General features: G+C 44.0%; 1 protein-coding gene across 2 annotated transcripts in view; it reads right to left on the bottom strand.

The window, feature by feature from the left end:
* The window catches only part of Ablim3 (actin binding LIM protein family member 3), a 118511-nt gene that overhangs the window by 59977 nt on the left and 40518 nt on the right, over window positions 1-18016 (bottom strand). For both annotated transcript variants that reach the window (XR_008219218.1, XM_052742280.1), the window contains exons 3-4: window positions 14867-15004; window positions 341-524 (exon numbers count right to left, since the gene is read on the bottom strand). Coding sequence is in view for 1 of the 2 variants with exons in the window: in XM_052742280.1 (XP_052598240.1) it covers window positions 341-524; window positions 14867-15004 (322 nt within the window). In the remaining variant the exon portion in view is untranslated. The remainder of the gene's footprint in view (window positions 1-340; window positions 525-14866; window positions 15005-18016) is intronic.

Below are 18016 nucleotides of genomic sequence, written 5' to 3' on the forward strand. Positions count from 1 at the left end.
GACACTTGGCTTCCAGCCTGACTTATGCGGGGCAGGGAACTCAGTGGTTTTCTTGGAAGCCTTTTAAGCATGGAATGCTGCTGAGCATGGCGTTTGGAAACTTACCCTGCTGTCACCATAGGACACACTAGTGCTTTACATCAGACTACACATGACAAGACATTATCTAGCTGCCAGATGTTTGGAAAACCATGGCCCTACCAGAACAGTCCACCCTCAAGTTTCCAGAAACCCAGAGCCTAGTATAAGGCCTATATGTTCCTGAGCTGCCTGGGAAAGGCCACATCTTCCTCTTCCCTGGGGCCTACACAGAGGGCCCCGGTGCCCTGGGGACACTCACCTGCATAAGCTGCACACGAAGCACTTAGGGTGGTAGGTGCGGCCCAGAGCAGAGATGACCTCACCCGTGATGAAGTCCCGACAGCTGTCGCAGCGGGTGCCGTAGAGCTGCTGGTAGTCCTGGGTGCAGATGTACTCCTGGTTCTTGAAGAAGAAGCCCGACTGGGCCAGGCCGCAACCACACACTTGCAGAAACAAAAGAAGACACAGTGCAGGTTGAGTCCCAGGGAGAATTTGCAAGCGGAAGATCCTTACCAGGGGCAAGGCCGGTATCTGACGTTGTCATTAGGAGCCATGGGTTGGTGGCATGTCAGAGCTCATGGGCCTTTGGGTCACCTGCATTAGAATCGTATGGAGCTCTTCAGAGGTAGATGTCTGAGCCTGGTTTGGATTCCTAGAGGCCAGGGCTGGATTTGCACTCTGCTTAGCTGATTCTGATGTATATTCCCTGGAGATCATGGACACTGTATAGTACTCCAATGTCCTGTATCTCAAGGCCCTAGGACTCATGACATGCCACACAGCTGGTGGTATCATGAATCTGAGAAAGAATCACTCATTGAAAAATCTGGGAGCTTGCTCTGTGCTTGACTTCCCACCAGGTCACGAGCAATGTGGAGGCCGCAGGCTCCTCATCCTTAACAGGAGATAATCTGGTTTGGCAATGGGATGGGAAATGGGAGGTATCTGGTTGGTTCTTGCTACAGCCAATCAGCAGGGTTGGTCTGTTTCTAGGCATGGATGCAAAATAACAATCCTTGAACTGCAGAGAGGTAAACGTGTCTACAGAGAGAAGATGCCATGCATTATGGGTGATGGGGCGATGGGGTAGGTACAGACAGCGGGGGCGGGGGAGGGGTGAGGGAGAGAAAGAAACCCTGTCAGTGAGGAGGGAGGGACTATGGGAGGATCCTTGGCTCAGGTGGCATCCAAGCGAAGCATTGACAACATGGAGTGCAACAGAGCACAGAGGCAGGAAGTTGCCAGCCACAGTTGTATGGGGTGGGACTGGGACACAGCCAGAGTCTGAGGGAGTGAAGGGAAGTCACACAGGAAGAGATGGTTTCAGCCCACTAGGAGGAAGGCAACGGTCCAGTTTAACAAGTTCAGGTTTTGTACGTGTGGGATAGCTCCTGGGCTGTTGGTTGGTGCTGGGGGTGAGGTGAGATATCCCAGAGGCTACAAAACAATGCGGGCTTTGCCATTACTCTTGGCTATCCACCAGAACTTGATGGCTACAAACTGTTGCTGAAAACAGCACACACTTTGGTCACAGGACTCAGAAATCAAGCTGATATTGATTGAGAAGCTTTCTCCAGCCTGGCATTGTCTAGAAATAAAGAGCATTTTGTAAGAGAAAAACAGGTGAATTCATAGGTATCCAAACAACTGAATTTATGGCGGGGGAGCAAGCCCCTCCAGAGGAATCTGCTGTGTGGGAATAAGCTTGCCCAATAGGAAGTTAATTTATGAAATGACCGCAATAAGCTATGGAAAGAGGCTGTTCCTCCCATGGAAACGAAAAGAGTCCCAGAGACAATGGAACCACAGTAAGCTGTACCAGTTCAGCTAAAACCAGAATGGGTCAGCCAGGAATCAAAGGAAGGTAACTGGAAAGCCCCTTGGGTCCTGTATCTTACCCCCACGCCTCTTGTCTGCACCTATCTGGAGACTATCTGGTAGCTTGGCTTTCCACACAGGCTGTCTTTGGGTGGAAAGGGCTGGATGATAACACAACTAGCCTAAAGAGTTACAGCTCTCTGTACAGCACCCAACAGGTACTCTGGTCTATGACACGGGTTCCCTGAGGATTTCGGTATTTACAAGGCAGCTCTCTCAAGCCAAGTCAGTGGTAGGGAAACCAACACAATAGTTTCCAAGCCTGCTGATCTGTGGAGCCAGCTTGTAATGGGTGACATCACCTCAGCAAATACTATTTCATTACCGAGAGTTCTGCAAAAGAAGCCAGGCTGGAAACTCAAGAGCAAACATATCTTGCCAGTGTTTGCTCACTTCTGTAGGCTGGCAGCAGGCTTAACAGGCAGTGGGGGATGGGCTGATCTAGGAATTAGATCACCTGGCTCTAGTCTCATCCCTGCCACTAAGTCTCTGGATGACCGTGAACCGGGCCCTCTCCTCTCTGGGGGCCTCAGTTTCCTTCTGTACAAACGGAAGAGGCCGACATTTTAGGACTGACCTCCTGTGGGTCCACGAGCAGAACTTTGGGGCTTGCCGCCCATGTGTCTGAGCATTTTGAATTCGGTAGGAAGTCTTGCCGGGCTAGGGGAAGGCAGGGTGGATGGTGGAGACCATGGTGACAGGAGGCCAGGAAGGGCTCAGCTTTCAGGCACCCTGAAAATGCATCCTCTCAAACAATACCTGGCCTTGGGAGCAGGCAGAGGCAGAGCACAAGCTGTTCTGGGCATGCAGGTGGTAGATCAATTGCTTCATGGAATTAGTTGGGTCATGGCCTACTACCTCATTGGAAGCAGCTCCTGTTTTTTCCCTTCTTTTTTTTTTTTTTTTTCTCCTCTCCTTTGTTTTCTCTGCCAACGCCACCTCCAGAGTCATCTCTCCCAGTGGAGAAAAAGCAGGAGGCCATGAGAAAACTCGGAACAATCAGTTCCTTCATTTCCTCCAAGGAGCTTGAGGAGGAAGTTTCTGGTAGGAAGGATGGTAAAAGTTGATAAGAATCTTAGGGACTCCGGGAAATACAGTAGGGAGCAGGGATGGGAGGCAAGGAGCAAGCAGGAGCAGGACAGCAGATACGGATGAGGCCAGGCAGAGCCTCATACACGGCACACGCTACATGAAGAACTTATAAGAATGAGTACATCTGGGGAGCCATTATGCGTGCACGTGCGTGCACACACACACACACACACACACACACACACCCCACCCCACACCATACATAAAAGTCTAATGATTAAAAAACAACCACTTGGGGCCGGGGAGATGAATGGGTAAAGCCGCTGCTACCTGGCTGTGAGGACCTGAGTTTGGATACTCAGAACCCATGTAAAGCCGGCCCACTGGAGCACATTTTTAATCCCAGCACTCTTTTTTTTTTTTTTTTTTTTGGTGTTTTCGAGACAGGGTTTCCCTGTGTAGCTTTGCGCCTCTCCTGGAACTCACTTGGTAGCCCAGGCTGGCCTCGAACTCACAGAGATCCGCCTGGCTCTGCCTCCCGAGTGCTGGGATTAAAGGCGTGCGCCACCACCGCCCGGCTATCCCAGCACTCTTACAGTGAGACGGGAGGTATAGAGAGCTGGCCTGGAGTATGCAGCAATGAACAAGAGAGGAGGTGAGGTTGTCCTCTGACCTCTGACCTCTACTTGTGGGCACACACACACACACTTTCCTCTCTCTCTCTCTCTCTCTCTCTCTCTCTCTCTCTCTCTCAGATAAAAACAAAGCCGAAGCAGATCGTATGGCTGGGCAGTAAGAAAGATCGATTCTACACACTTAGAACTGCTTGTTGAAAATGCAGGTGAATGCTAGCTGTGAACACACCACCTGGAAGTAGATCTCACGCACAGCCGTAGCATATGCCAAAGAAAAATGTGCTATTTTGCAGGTCACTGGACTTTTGTCAATGGTCCTTGTCTACATCTCAAGTGTGGCCTAATTGAAAAGTTCCCACTCTTCTCTGTAGCTCCTTTGTAAGATGAGGGGGCTAGCTTGTTACTATGGAAATACCAGGTGTGCGAGTCTAGGATTCTGTCAGAGCAATCAAGACGTTCAAGACTAGATTTTATAAAATTTCAAGATTATAGTCAGAAGGGCCTGGAGGTCAATCTAATTCAACGTTTGAAATATTTTAATTGTGAAGTATATAACACACAGAAAAATACATCTGAACAGTTTAAAGAATAATGAAAACATCTGTCCCCACACCTCTACCAAGTCTCTGAATTAGGACATTCTCAGCACCTGAGGGACCTGTCTGTGGCTCCCCACTGGTGCCCCCTTCCCACACGGTCCCTGGTTGGGTGTTCATTATCCTTTTGCTTTTCTTTATAGGTTTACCATTTATGGTACGTCCACACATAACAGATCATTGAGTACAGCCTGTGTCTGAGCTTGACGTTGCTGGACCCCTTCCCACGTATCCTTCTGTGCTTACACAGTCTCTGGGGGCTGGGTACTTAAGTCACGTGGGGTGGATGCAGCTGCAGAGGCTGTCCCACGGCTGAGAACCATAGCTTTGGCAAGTGCTGCTCTTATAAAAATGCTGCTACGAGCATTACTATCTACCTTCTAGCTTTTTCCTCCCCTCTTTTTCTTAATTGATGTTCCTACCAGTGGATCCCATAGATCCTCATTACCACCAATACTTGGAGAGACCTGATTTGTCAACATGACACATGGGAAATGATATCGAAGTGTGACTTTAAATTTCATTTTCCTGATGATTAATGAATTTGAGAACATTTTCATATGTTTATGGGCCATTTGTATTTCCTGCATGGCAAAAGGCTAAAATCTTCTAGCCATTGAAGCTTTTAGTGGTGTTTTTCATCTCTTAGAAATGAATGCTTTTCACTGTCACTGTTAACACTGCAGTTCCAGTCTTCTCACTTTGTGTTTTCCAATGACGTCACATCCTCAGTTGTTTTTATGGGGGAGTGAGAAAGGGTTTATTTAGCTTACAGTTCCAGGTTCCAGTCCGTCACTGTAGAGAAGTCAAGCCAGGTGCTCAAGCAGCAGCACGTCCATAATCACATCCACAGTCAAGAGCAGAGAGAGTAAATACACTTGCCTTTCCCAGCTTGCTTGTGCTTAATACCCTGGACTGAGTATTCAGTGAGTTTTCTCCACTCTTATCCAGTCCAGGGTCCACCTGAGAAATGGTGTCTCTACCTACCTCAGGGTGGGTCTACCTACCTCAATTAACAATCAAGACAACCCCTATAGACATATCCACAAGCCAACCTGACCTAGACAATTTCTCATTGTGATCCCCTTCCAAGGTGATTCTCTATTGTGACAAATTAACAGTTAAAATTATTCAGAGCAACACGTGTCTGTAAGATGCTCAGCCATGAGCTTCATCATCGAGACTCTGGTGCACAACCTCAGTTTTTATACCGTTAACTTACCACTGTTTTCTTTATGGCTTGAATGCTCTGTGCCTCATTTAAGAAACGCTGCTCTACTCTGAAATCCTGAAAGGAGGCCTCGATGTTGTTCCTAGACATTTGGTTGCATTGCTTTTCATATGGCTGCAGTCCACCCATCTGGAGTCAACATTAGTGAGGGATATACAGTAGGGATTCAATTTCCCCCACATGGATAGTTAATCATGCCTGTGCTGTTTATGAAGCAGCTTAATTGTTCCTCTACTGATCAGCAACGGATCTGTTTCCTTATGCTCTTTGCTCTGGTTCTATACTCAGTTCTGCCGGCCTATCTAACCATCCTGATTCCAAGGCCCTGTGTGTCAATAACTCCCACACTAACAATAAGCAGTGATAGCTGGGCGGATGGGCTCTTGACTTTGCTGTTGTTCTTCAGGGACGTGGACAATCACAGACCTTTTGCCAAGATTTCAATCTTAACAGACTCCTAATTTCCATGGGAGACTTTATGGAACGCACTAGAATTGCTTTGACTCTATAGTTTATCCAATATGGCACAGCCATCTTAAATTTATGTTTTTAGGTACATTTATTTGATTTAGTATGTATCAGTGTTCTGCCTGCATGTATGCCTGTGTACCATGTGCATGCCTAGCGCCCTCAGAGGTGAGAAGAGAGCATCAGATCCCCTGGAACTGGAGTTACAGATGGTTGTACCGGTGCTAGGAACCGAATCCTGGTCTACAAGAACAAGTGCTCTTAACCACTGAGCCATCTCTTCAGCGGGCCTCCTTTCCTCCGAAGTTCCCTAGAGTTTGGGTTTCACTGGCTGTACCTTGTGCCACTGATTAACCTGCTCCCCACCTTACACTTCTGTGGCTTGATAGTTAAGTCTAGAAGTGCCAGTAGATGTTTGATGCATTATACTTTAATGGTTTGGGGTGGGGGTGTGGGTAGAATAGGCTATTGACTACCACTGTCTTTATACATCACTTCATCAGAGGTTTGGGGTGGGTGTTGGGGTAGAATTGGCTATTGATTACCACTGTCTTGATACATCATTTCATCAGAGGTTTGGGGTGAGGACGTGGGGAGAATTGGCTGTTGACTACCACTGTCTTGATACATTACTTCATTGGAGGTTTGAAAATTAAGATAGTCTACTTATCCAGTTCTTTGCTGCTGACCCTCCTTTCCTTTAGCAAAAGAGTTTCAGCTACAGATCCAGTGGTTCAGTATCTTGGGGGAGCTGCAGGACCACTCAGCTTTTAACATTTTTTAAAGCTAAGGTTTAGTAAGTTTCACTTTGACAGGATTAAATTTTTTAACCAAGTTTTCAAATCTATTATTCTGAACTGTTGATAACATGTTATGTCTTCACTACAACGGCTCTTGCAGTATCTTTATTCTTTAACATTGTCCATTCGCATACTTCTTCTTTCTCCTTCAATGATATTCAATCACTTTGTCTATTTAACTAGTATTTGGAGAGAGCTCTCTTTGGCTTTGTCCTTCTGTGGTTTCCAGTGGTGTCTACCATTATTTCCTTCCTCTTGTTTCCCTCAACCTCACTCTGCTTTTCAAACTTGTAAAATGGGGTATTTGGTGCACTAGTGTTCAAACTTCTTTTCTGTTATGACTATTTAAGGCTCTGTGCTTTTTTCTGAGCACCACTTAACCTTTCTCTCTCTCTCTCTCTCTCTCTCTCTCTCTCTCTCTCTCTCTCTCTCTCTCTCTCTGTTTTTTTGAGACAGGGTTTTTCTGTGTTGTTTTGGTGCCTGTCCTGGATCTCGCACTGTAGACCAGGCTGGCCTTGAACTCAAAGAGATACAACTGCCTCTGCCTCCCGAGTGCTGGGATTAAAGGCATGCGCCACCACCACCCAGCCACTTAACATTTCATACATCATATCTTTATCTCTCATCACTGCTAAGCATTTTATTTTCCATTAAGATTTTGCTGATCATTGCATCTTATATTTCATTTCTTCCATCTTGGGGTCCCTTTCCTTCTGCCTACAGAACACACTCCAAACTTTCATTTAATGAGGGTCCATTGAAATAAAATTCAGCTTTTTTCTTAAAATGTTCTTTGAGCAGTCTTAATGACACACAATTCCATGCTATAAAATCCAACTATTTAAAATGTATATTCAGCCATATTTAGTATACTCTAGTATAGTTGGTATTTTCATCACATCCAAAATACACTATAAGCCCATTAATATCAGTACTTATATTTCCACAACCTCTTCCAACCAGTAATCTTGCTTATTCTGAGTATTTCATATATGTAGTTTGAAATACATATTTGTGATGGGTTTCCCACATGTTTCAAAGGTTCATTTACATTGGAGAATGTATTTCATTCCATTTATTGATGAATAATATTCTATTGTATAGACAGAATCTATTTTGTTTATCAGTTCATCACCTGATGGATATATGATATTCCCTTTTCAACTACTATGAGTAGTACTGCTATGAACATCATGCATAATACTTTGTGTGGAAATATTTTTACTTCTTTTTTTGTATATGTGCATGTGTATGCATTTGTGCACGTGGGGCATGTAGGTACCAGCGTGTACGGCACAGGTGTAGAGGTCAAAGGACAACCTTGGCTGTTGGTCCTTAATTGCCTTTTAACTGCTGGTTGCCCTGCAGCTTTCCCACACGGCAGGCTAGCTGGTTCCTGAGCTCCTAGGAATCCACCTGTCTCCACTTCCCCTCTTGCCATCACTTGGATTAGCTGTATTTTACATGGTTTTGGGGATCCAGTATTTACTCTTGACACTCATCTCCTCAGACTCTGTTTTCATTTTTTCTTAAAATGAAAGAGTGGAATTTTGAGTTCTATGCTTAACCTTCTGAGAAACTGCCAGACGTCTCTAAGACAGCACAGTTGTTTATATTCCCGATATGCAAGGGTCGCAATGTGTCGACATCCTCCTCGACACTTGTTTGTATTGGGCTTTTCTGATTTTAGCCATCCTTATGTATGGGAACTTGTGTGCTTGGTGGTTTGATTTGCTGTCTTTGAATTCTAATGCTACTGAGCATTTTTATGTGTTTATGGGATATTTGCATAAATTCTTTGGAGAAATGTCATTTCCTTTGCCCATTTTGAAACTGGGTTATCTTTTTTTTTTTTTTTTTAATCATTACATTGTAAAAATTCCTTACATGGGTTGGGCACAGTGTTTGATCAGATATCTGATGAGTAAATATTTTATTCCATTTGGGCTGTTATCTGTTCACATTTTTAAGAGTGTATTTAGTCCAGCATGGTACCATACTCCTTTAATCCTGGCTCTTGGGAGGCAGAGGCAGGTGGATCTCTGTGAGTTCAAGGTCAGCCTTGTATAGATAGGGAGTTATAGGTTAGCCAGGGCTATAAAATGAGACCTTGTCTCAAAAAAGAAAAAAAATAAAGCTTCGATGATGTTTAATTGGCCTGCTTTTCCTTTGCTGAATCTCCTTTTCATGCTATCCGAGAAGCCGGTGCCCTGCTCAAGGTCACAACGATTTACTCATCTATTTTCTCTTTAAAATTTTACAGTTTAGCTCATATGTTTGTCTTTGAACCATTTTGAGTTAATTTTTATGTTTGTCAGAAACAGTCTATTTTCTGTCTTTCTTTTTTGTCTGTGAAGAATCAGTTTTCCTGGAACCATTTATAGAAAGATTTTTTTCTCCCCCGATTGAATTATCCTGGCGCCCTTGTTGAAAATAAACTGGCCATAAATATAAAGGTTTATTTCTGGACACTTGATTCTATTTTATTGATTGGTATGTCAATCCCTGTGCATCCACCACACTGCATGTTTATTAGCTTTATTAGCAGCAAGTTTTCAAAGTGAGAAATGTTGGGTCCTCAGTGTTCTTTTTCATTGTTTGCTCTTTGTAAATTGATATGAATTTTATGGACTGATTTATGCTGTCTTGAAATGCATATGCTGAAGCTTTACCCCCACTCTGATGGTATTTGGGGATGTGGTTGTCATAAGATAATTAGGTTTAGGTTTAGATGAGGTCTTGAGAGTAGAGGCCTGTAAGTTGTGGCATTAGTTCCCTTATAAGGATCTCTCTCTCTCTCTCTCTCTCTCTCTCTCTCTCTCTCCTTCCCTCTCCCTCTCCCTCTCCCCTTCCACCTTCTCTCCACCATGTAGAGATACTGTTGCTATGGTGGCTATCTGCAAACCAGGAGGAGATCTCGAACCCAACACATCCTGATTTTGTACTATTCATTTTTTTCAGAAATGTCAAAAAATACATTTCTATTTTCAAGCTACCCAGTCTATGGTATTGTTATGAGAACTGGAGGTGACTAGACATTATATTATGTTGACCCAACTGAACTCGAGCTTTCTCAGCAGCACTACGGTCTAATTCATGAAGATGGGATGGCTGTCTGTTTGCTGTAGCAGTTTCTAGTTGTCATAATTTTTTTTTTTTAGTTTTTCGAGACAGGGTTTCTCTGTGTAGCTTTGCGCCTTTCCTGGAACTCACTTGGTAGTCCAGGCTGGCCTCGAACTCACAGAGATCCGCCTGGCTCTGCCTCCCGAGTGCTGGGATTAAAGGCGTGCGCCACCACCGCCCGGCAAGTTGTCATAATTTTTATGTGTTGTTATATTTATTTGTAAGCAGGATTTTTAAAAACTGTATTTATTGTGTGTTGTATGTGTGTGGGTGTGCATGACATAGCTCATGTGTGGAGGCCAGAGAACAACTTATGGAATCAATTCTCTCTTTCCACCATGTGGGTTCCGGGGATTGAACTCAAATTGGCAGATTTGTTGGCAAGTGCCTTTACCCACTGAGCCATTTCCCCAGTCCCTGGAATTGTTTCCTCAGTTTTATTTTATTTTTAGCAGTGCTGGGAATTGAACTCAGGACCTGTGTATGCTAGGCAAGTGCTCTACCGCTGAGCTATTACATCCCTAGCTCTCTGAAATTTATTTTCAGATTGTTCATTACCAGTGCACAAACACACAAATGGTTTGGAATATTGATCTTGTGTTCTAAAACATTTTTATTTATCAGTTTTAATAGTTTTTTTATGTATTGCATAGGTTTGGCTATACATGAAATGTTATCTGCAATAGAAACCGTTTTCATCCTTTCTTTTCAACTTACATACTTTTTTTTTTTTTTTTTTTGGTTTTTCGAGACAGGGTTTCTCTGTGTAGCTTTGCGCCTTTCCTGGATCTCGCTCTGTAGACCAGGCTGGCCTCGAACTCACAAAGATCCGCCTGCCTCTGCCTCCCGAGTGCTGGGATTAAAGGCGTGCGCCACCACCGCCCGGCAACTTACATACTTTTTAAAATTTAATTTTCTTGCCTCACCCAGTATATCGTTGAGTGTTAGTGGTGTTAGTGGTGAGATCAGACATTCCTATTTGTTCTTTATCTTATAAGGAAAAATTCAGTCTTTTCACCAGTAAGTATGATGTTATATGTGAGGTTGCCTTTGTTCTAGAAAAATGTTTTTTTATGAATACATAATCCTACTTTGACAAGTTTTTTTTTTCCCTCTCCAAAACACGAACAAACATCCTACCGTTTTCCAGTTTGTTGATATTAAAGTGTCAACTGTCATCCTATTTACCATTCATTTGCATTTGCTCTGTCTTTTATTTCTGGTTGCTTTTGAGATCACCTCTTTATCTTTGATGATCTGAGCTTTCACTCTGATGTATGTAGGCTGATTCCTTTATATTTTTCTGCAGTTTTATTATACACTTTTAGCTAATGTATATTCTAATACATACTCTGCTCTCTGTTGTTTCTGCCACCTCTCTCCTCCATGATTTGCATTTTTTTGTCTCTGACTTACTCATTTTTCTATGTTAATTCTTTGAAATCTGGCATAAAAGCTGGGTTCCTTCCAAAAGGATCATTATTTGCTTTTACTATTTTGTCAAGTGTGAAACTTCGTTTTGAATCGCTGACGCTGGAAAACACCTGAACTGAGCTGAACTGAGCTACAGTCAAAACAGAAGTGCCTCAGCATTGAGTCACTGATACCACCTTGGAGCAGCACCAGGTGCTGAAGACACACTTCAGAGTGGACCCCTACCCTGACCAGGAGGCTTGCAAGGTCCTGGCCACCAGACTCAACCTGGGAGCAAGCTGAGACTTAGTTCTAATGGTAGGAGCACGAGCCATAGCAGAAGGGCACCACTGAGCATGTGCCCTATTTTATCCAGTCCAACCTTGCTTGACTAGCCAATTCGCATCCTTGAGTCCTTGTCCTATCCTACCCAATTCAGCCACTGGCTCTACCTTTTACTAGTCATTTTACCCTGAGTGCCTGCAACCAGGAACCTCTCCATCCACCCAAGAAGACCTCCTTGCTGGTCAGCAAGCACAGTTGCTTTTACTGGTGCCAGAGTGTGGGTCCAGATGAGAGTCTTTCTGGGACAACCATAACCCCTGGCTCCTCGAAGTTCTAGAAGCGTTAAGGAGGCTCGGAATCTGGTTATCAAGGCAATATGTCTCGCAATGAACCAATCTCCAAGGATTCCTGAATCTCTAGGGAAGGCATTCTGTAGACCCTGCAGAGCCGCGTCTAATTCCCTCATCTGCAGGTGCCTTCTGAGAGGGCTTACATACCTAAGGCTGGCCCTAGACTTAGTGTAGCTGAGGATGACCTCCAATCCCTAGTTTTTCTGCCTCCGCCCTCCCATTTTGGATTTTTGTTTTATTTTGTAGTTGTTTTGTTTCTGGTCTGGTATCTGAAGCCTCCACCTCTCAGGTGCCAGGCTGCTCAACAACTGTTTGTGAGATTTTTGGTTGTTTAGTTTTTTTTCCATTATAAGATTTTTATTTTTCATTTAACATTCCTTTTATTTTTGGTCAACCCCCTCCTCTGTGAAGTTTCATGCACCACCTTGCCCTAGTTTTTTTTTTTTTTTTTTTTTGTGTGTGTGTGTGTGTGTGTATGTCTGTGTGTTTATTAACGCTTTTCAACCTCGCTTTGTAGGGACCTGTTGGGTTTTCATTTCTAGCTATGACATATTGAAAATAAAATTATTCATAGAAACTAAAAATATACTTTGACTCATAAAATGTATACACAGTATGAGTCTCACCCATGAATCATGTAAAGGATGGATTCTCAACAGCTGCATAGACGTTTTAGTCCCTTGTACCCAGTAGGCAAGCTTCCTTGCTATCCTCTTTGCTTTTGAGAGCCATTTTCCCATCATGCACTTCGAGTAGGCCCTCTGCAGGGTCTCTGCTGTGTGGTCTATTATATCCCAGCTTTAGTGGCTCTAGCATGGTCTGTTTTTCTCCATGATCCATGTAAGCTTGACGTCTCCAAGGCTTTGCACAAAGCATGGGGATGAAATCTGGCACTGGCTGTTCTTCCAGCAACTCCCCTGACTGTTTCTGACCTCTGTGGATTCCTTCCTTTTATCTCAACGTGTTGAAAGAGTTGCAAGAGGCATGTGTAGACATTTTAGAATTGTAAACGAGGAGCCTATTGAAGACAGCGAATCTCCTTCCTTGTTAGTGAAGGAAACCCAAATCCTATCATTTGTTTTACCACCAAGCAGCTGACCTAGAAATATTCAGAAAAAATAATGGCCTATTTTCCTCCTTAAAATCTCCATCAAAGGAGACTCTATAACTGCCTTGTGGGGATTGTCGACAGGCCAAATGATTCCCTTCTCTGCATTCACACCCTTGAGATCCGAGGCTTCAGATTTCCCCACAAGAGGCAAAGTTTCTTCAGGAGCTTGAGTCTGGGTTGGCTCTTGGCTTGCTTTGTCAATAGTAGGACATTAACAAGTATGGGCCAAGCTGGGGTGTGAAAGGTCTTGATTACTGAAGTGTATCCTCTTGTGCTCAGAGATCTGACGCCATCACATGCAGGAGGCCAGGCCAGCCTGCTGGAAGTGAGAAGCCACGTGCAGGCACTGGCCCAAGGTTACATTTTGTTGTGAGCAAAAAGTAACTGCTCTCTTCAGAAAATTAATTGCAGAGATACACATCCCTCCCTTATGACATCTTTATTGCTTTTACTTTCTGTCCTGCCCCAATTTCTGAGATGTAGAAATAGTCACTCCCCAAAATACTTGTATAGCTCAACTGTACTAAAGGATTTCCCAATTCTTAATATAAATATAAAATTTAAACCGCACAAATTAAGACATATCCTATATATGCTTCTATAAACAAATTGGAGAACATGAAATACATACTGCTCAATGCAAAGTCCAGTTGGAGCATAAAGAAAGGAATTTAGGATTCTTTTCTGTGGCAAGGGAAGCCAATCGCAGATACACGAGACTGGAGGTCATTATTGATAAGAAGAGATCTGGAAGTTTCCATTGACCATAAATTCAATATAAGTTAATGGTAAGAATTGAGTCCTTAAGAAATCAAGTCAGTGTGAGTCTCATTGACAGAAACAGAGTGCTTGCTGTATTTGTCCCACCTTGAGAACTGTGACATATTCTGGGGATCATGAGTTAAGACTAATATTGGCAACCTAGAATGGATCAAAGAGGAAGCCTCAGGATAATGACACAGTAGGAGCCATTTCAGATGAGGCTCAATTTGATGACCTGGGATATAATTTGTCTTGGGAAGACCTGGATACAAGTATCCAAAGGGCAGTCACAGGGAACAGCGAACAAAAAACACACATCCAACTTTCAGACCACAAACCTCAGATCAACAGATGCAAGTCACAGGTGTTAGGTCAAATTCACAAGCAGTCCACCGTGACAATGGCTGCTTTGTGAATTTGGCTGCCTGGAGGCAGAGATGGGGATGCATCAGGAGAGGTGTTTGTCAGCACCCTGGAGGGGGGTATGGCTTGTGGGCGACAGGACTCTCTTTCCGATGAGCCCCTCTCCCTCCCAGCCACAGTGATCCTTTCTGTTTGGGAACGATGAGCTAGCCTTGGCGTAGGATGTAGGACACGGTGAGTCAGCTCTATGTGGGTAAGCTGTAGCAACAGAACATCTGTTTCCAAATGACAGACCTTTCGAAAGTCACGGCAAATCTTTTCTTTCGGTAGGCTTCTCTGTTGAGGACTGCCGTACTGTCGCAGGATAGCTACACATCTCAAAGCCAGACTGGGTTTACCCATGATAGCTTAAACTATCATTCACTCTTCAATTTACTGATAGTCACAAGCAGAAGTCTTTTCAGATGCAGCAGTTAGCCTAAAGAATTGTCCTTTTCTCCTGGCCGGCCCCTGTTTCTCTGAGGTGGCCAGGACCCCCTCTTTACCCCTCACATCCACCCCTCCAGCTCTAATCTCACTCAAACATTCCCCTGGGCCCCACACCGCTTAAGAGTGAATTCTCAGAAGAAAGTGCTGGCCTCTACAGCTATCTCAACCGATTGTTATTCCCGTCTCTAGGCATGTGCTGGCAGGGAGCAGCCAAGGATCTGAGAAGGGAGCTGCCACAGGGCCTCCTACCTTGACAGGTGAAACACCTGATGTGGAAGTGGTTGTTGTGGACGCGGACCACTTCCCCTTTGCAGGTTTCTCCGCAGCGGTAGCACTGGATGACATTGGAGCTGCCCCGGGGACTGTAAGGACTCTGCTGGTAAGGGACTGTAATAAAAAGAAATAAGAGATCACTGTCTAGGAAGTTCTAATTCTTTGAAAAGTCAGTCATAAGGTATCATAATCTTAACTAGAAGAATAAAAAAGCAGGAAGGGTAGAAATTTTCCCCCCACCAAACAAAAGTCCTCCGCAGACTGTATGTGCCGAACTTAGATAGCACTGAGTGGCACTGAGATGAGCCCATGAGCCTCCCCCAACAGGCAAAGACTCAGGCGTGTACACAGCCTTTCCTTGCAGCAGCAGAAGGGAAATTGCTGAACAGAGAGAAATGAAAGAGGAAAGAGAATGCAGCCATAAGGTCTGCATAAGGTCCAGGCCAACGTCAGATCCATGACAAGGGACCCTTGGCATCAGATGGGAGATGGAAAGGCCCTATTGCCTGATGCTGCTCTGGTGGAGTGATGCTTTAGATGGAGGTGTCAGTCACGTGTGTGATATGGCCGTAAACAAACCCACTGCACGGCCAGTCTCGGAAAGCGGATCCTGTCATGCACAGTACAGATACTTGACAGTGATAACAGAGGAGTGTTACTCATTCTGCGTTTCCTATACTATACTTTTTGTTGTTCCTGTATAGCCCAGTTCCTGAAACTGTGGGTCAAAGCCTCATATGGGGTCATGTAACAGAGCCGGGGAGGATTGCCAAAAAAGAAAAAAAAAATCTGGCATGATTAAAAGATTTCTGAATATGCAGCAAAAAAGATTAATATGAAATCAACTGTGTTGTGAATCAAGCTGTTCCTGGCAATGCTCACCTGTGTTGCATTGTGGGACTTTCCCGCAGCCTTGGTTTTGAAGACGCTATGGGCACTTTCCACTGCTCATGCCTTCACTAGATACAGTGCTAATGAGCACTGCCTCAGTCACCTTGGCGCAGACTTGAGACCACTATGTGTTCTGAACTACAGTGGTTTACAGATCTACAAGGTTTTCTCCTCTCAGAGACACGTACTAGTTTAATTATGGAAAAACAAAGACTTCTGCTACTTTCCGACAGTCAGGCCTGAGCATGTAAGTAGCAAATAAATGTATCATTGGGTCGTATAGTGTTAGAATGCCTGATTTTAAAAACTGCTGTTTGAGCTGTTCACTTGAGTCCCATAAGGAAATTGTTAAATCAATTTTGACTTTGGATTGAGGCAGAATTTCCAATGATTTCTGAAACGGCTGTAACAATACGTTAGCAGTTTTATACAACACATTTATGCGAAGTGCCACTATCAACATTGGGCAGTGCTGTGGAATAATCCTCTTGTACGCTGTAAAGATTTGTCACTTGAATTGGTTTAATAAAATGCTGATTGGCCAGTAGCCAGGCAGGAAGTATAGGTGGGGTGACCAAGCTAAGAATAATGGGAAGGAGAAGGGCAGAATCAAGAGACTCCAGCCAGACACAGAGGGAGCAGGAGATGAATGTGCTATGCTAATAAAGGTACTGCCACGTGGCAGAGTGTAAATAAGGAATACGGGTTAACTTAAAATGTAAGATCTACAGATCGACAGCTGTGGAGCCTACATGGGACCAAACTAGGCCTGTTGCATACAGGAGACAGTTGTGTAGAGGGGCCCCTGGAAGTGGGATCAGGATCTATCCCTGGTGCATGAGCTGGCTTTTTGGAGCTCATTACCTATGCTGGGATGTCTTGCTCAGTCTTGATGCAAAGGGGAGGGGCTTGGTCCTGCCTCAACTGAATGTACCAGGCTTTGCTGACTCCCTATGGGAAGTCTTACCCTTTCAGAGGAGGTTGTGGGTGGTGGGTGGCTGGGAGGAAGCTCAGGGGAGCAGGAGTAAGGGTGAGAGGGGGATCTGTGGTTGGTATGTAAAACAAATAAAAAAAATTCTTAAATAAAAAATTTAAGAGCTAGTTAGTAATAAGCCTGAGCTATTGGCCAAGCATTTAAAATTAATATTAAACCTCTATGTCGGTTATTTAGGAGCAAGTGGAAAAATGTCAGTTTATAGGACAGTGCTGGAGAGATCTACTCACTATTAATCTCCTGTTTAGACCTGCTCACGATTACTTTTGACATCTACTTTCCATGGGATGTAGTTAGTTTAACCACCCTAAAATCTTGGAATTGAATAATAGGTACCTGCCTAGATCACAAAACCTCAGGGGTAAAATTATATTTATAGCCATCTGATGCAACCTGATGAAGTAACTTTGTGTTTCTTGTAGGTAGCCTTAGTGGTCTTTGATTAAACATTATTCAGTTCCTTTATTTTCACTCAAAGTTAGAGACACAGTTAAAAACCATCTGCTCACACTCTGTTAGCAGGTTCACACTTGTTCTGAAAACACCACTTAGGCATGTAGACTTCACGGATTATAATAAGTTTGCTTGGACTCTTGAACTACAGAGGGGATCTAAAGAGCACATCCTTTCAAGGTTCTTAACCTATGTGGTTGTCTGTTCACTGGCATTTGAATGCCTTCTAGGCACACGAAGGAGTGTACATGGTGACTTGTTTGGCATTGGAATCTGAATGGAAATTGTGTGCATTCCTTCCCTCAAGGAGTCAATGTTCAATTTGCATATTGCCTTTCTCTTCACTTAGCTATGAGTAAAGGAGGTCTTGATGATGCCCAAGATGCTGGAACCTGGCTCCTTGCATAAGCATCCCTCATGAGCAAGAACAAATCTTTGTTGCCATGGCCTCCAAGACTTGGTGCAGCACAACCAAGACTGTCCTATCTGCTCCATCTGGCACCTGATATTTTCCCTAACTAAATCTGGTGTTACCCACATCATCCTCAAGCTAGCTTCATGGTCAGGAGGTCTATGATCTCTTCAACTCCTCTCATCCTCTCTTCTCTTCTTCAAGACAAGAGAACAGGGTTTCTAACTCTTTCCTACTTACAGGTGTCCCGAATTACAACCGTGCTGCAGAGCAATGGCCGGGTTGCTTATGCCTGAAACTGGATTCTGAGAATTTGTAGCTAAGGTGGAAGAAAAATATCATAAGAAAGTCAGTTTCACTGGCCTTGAACTCATAA

Source organism: Peromyscus californicus, unplaced genomic scaffold (genome assembly GCF_007827085.1).
Source record: "Peromyscus californicus insignis strain IS unplaced genomic scaffold, ASM782708v3 Scaffold_17__1_contigs__length_78620276, whole genome shotgun sequence".
Taxonomy (NCBI): domain Eukaryota; kingdom Metazoa; phylum Chordata; class Mammalia; order Rodentia; family Cricetidae; genus Peromyscus; species Peromyscus californicus.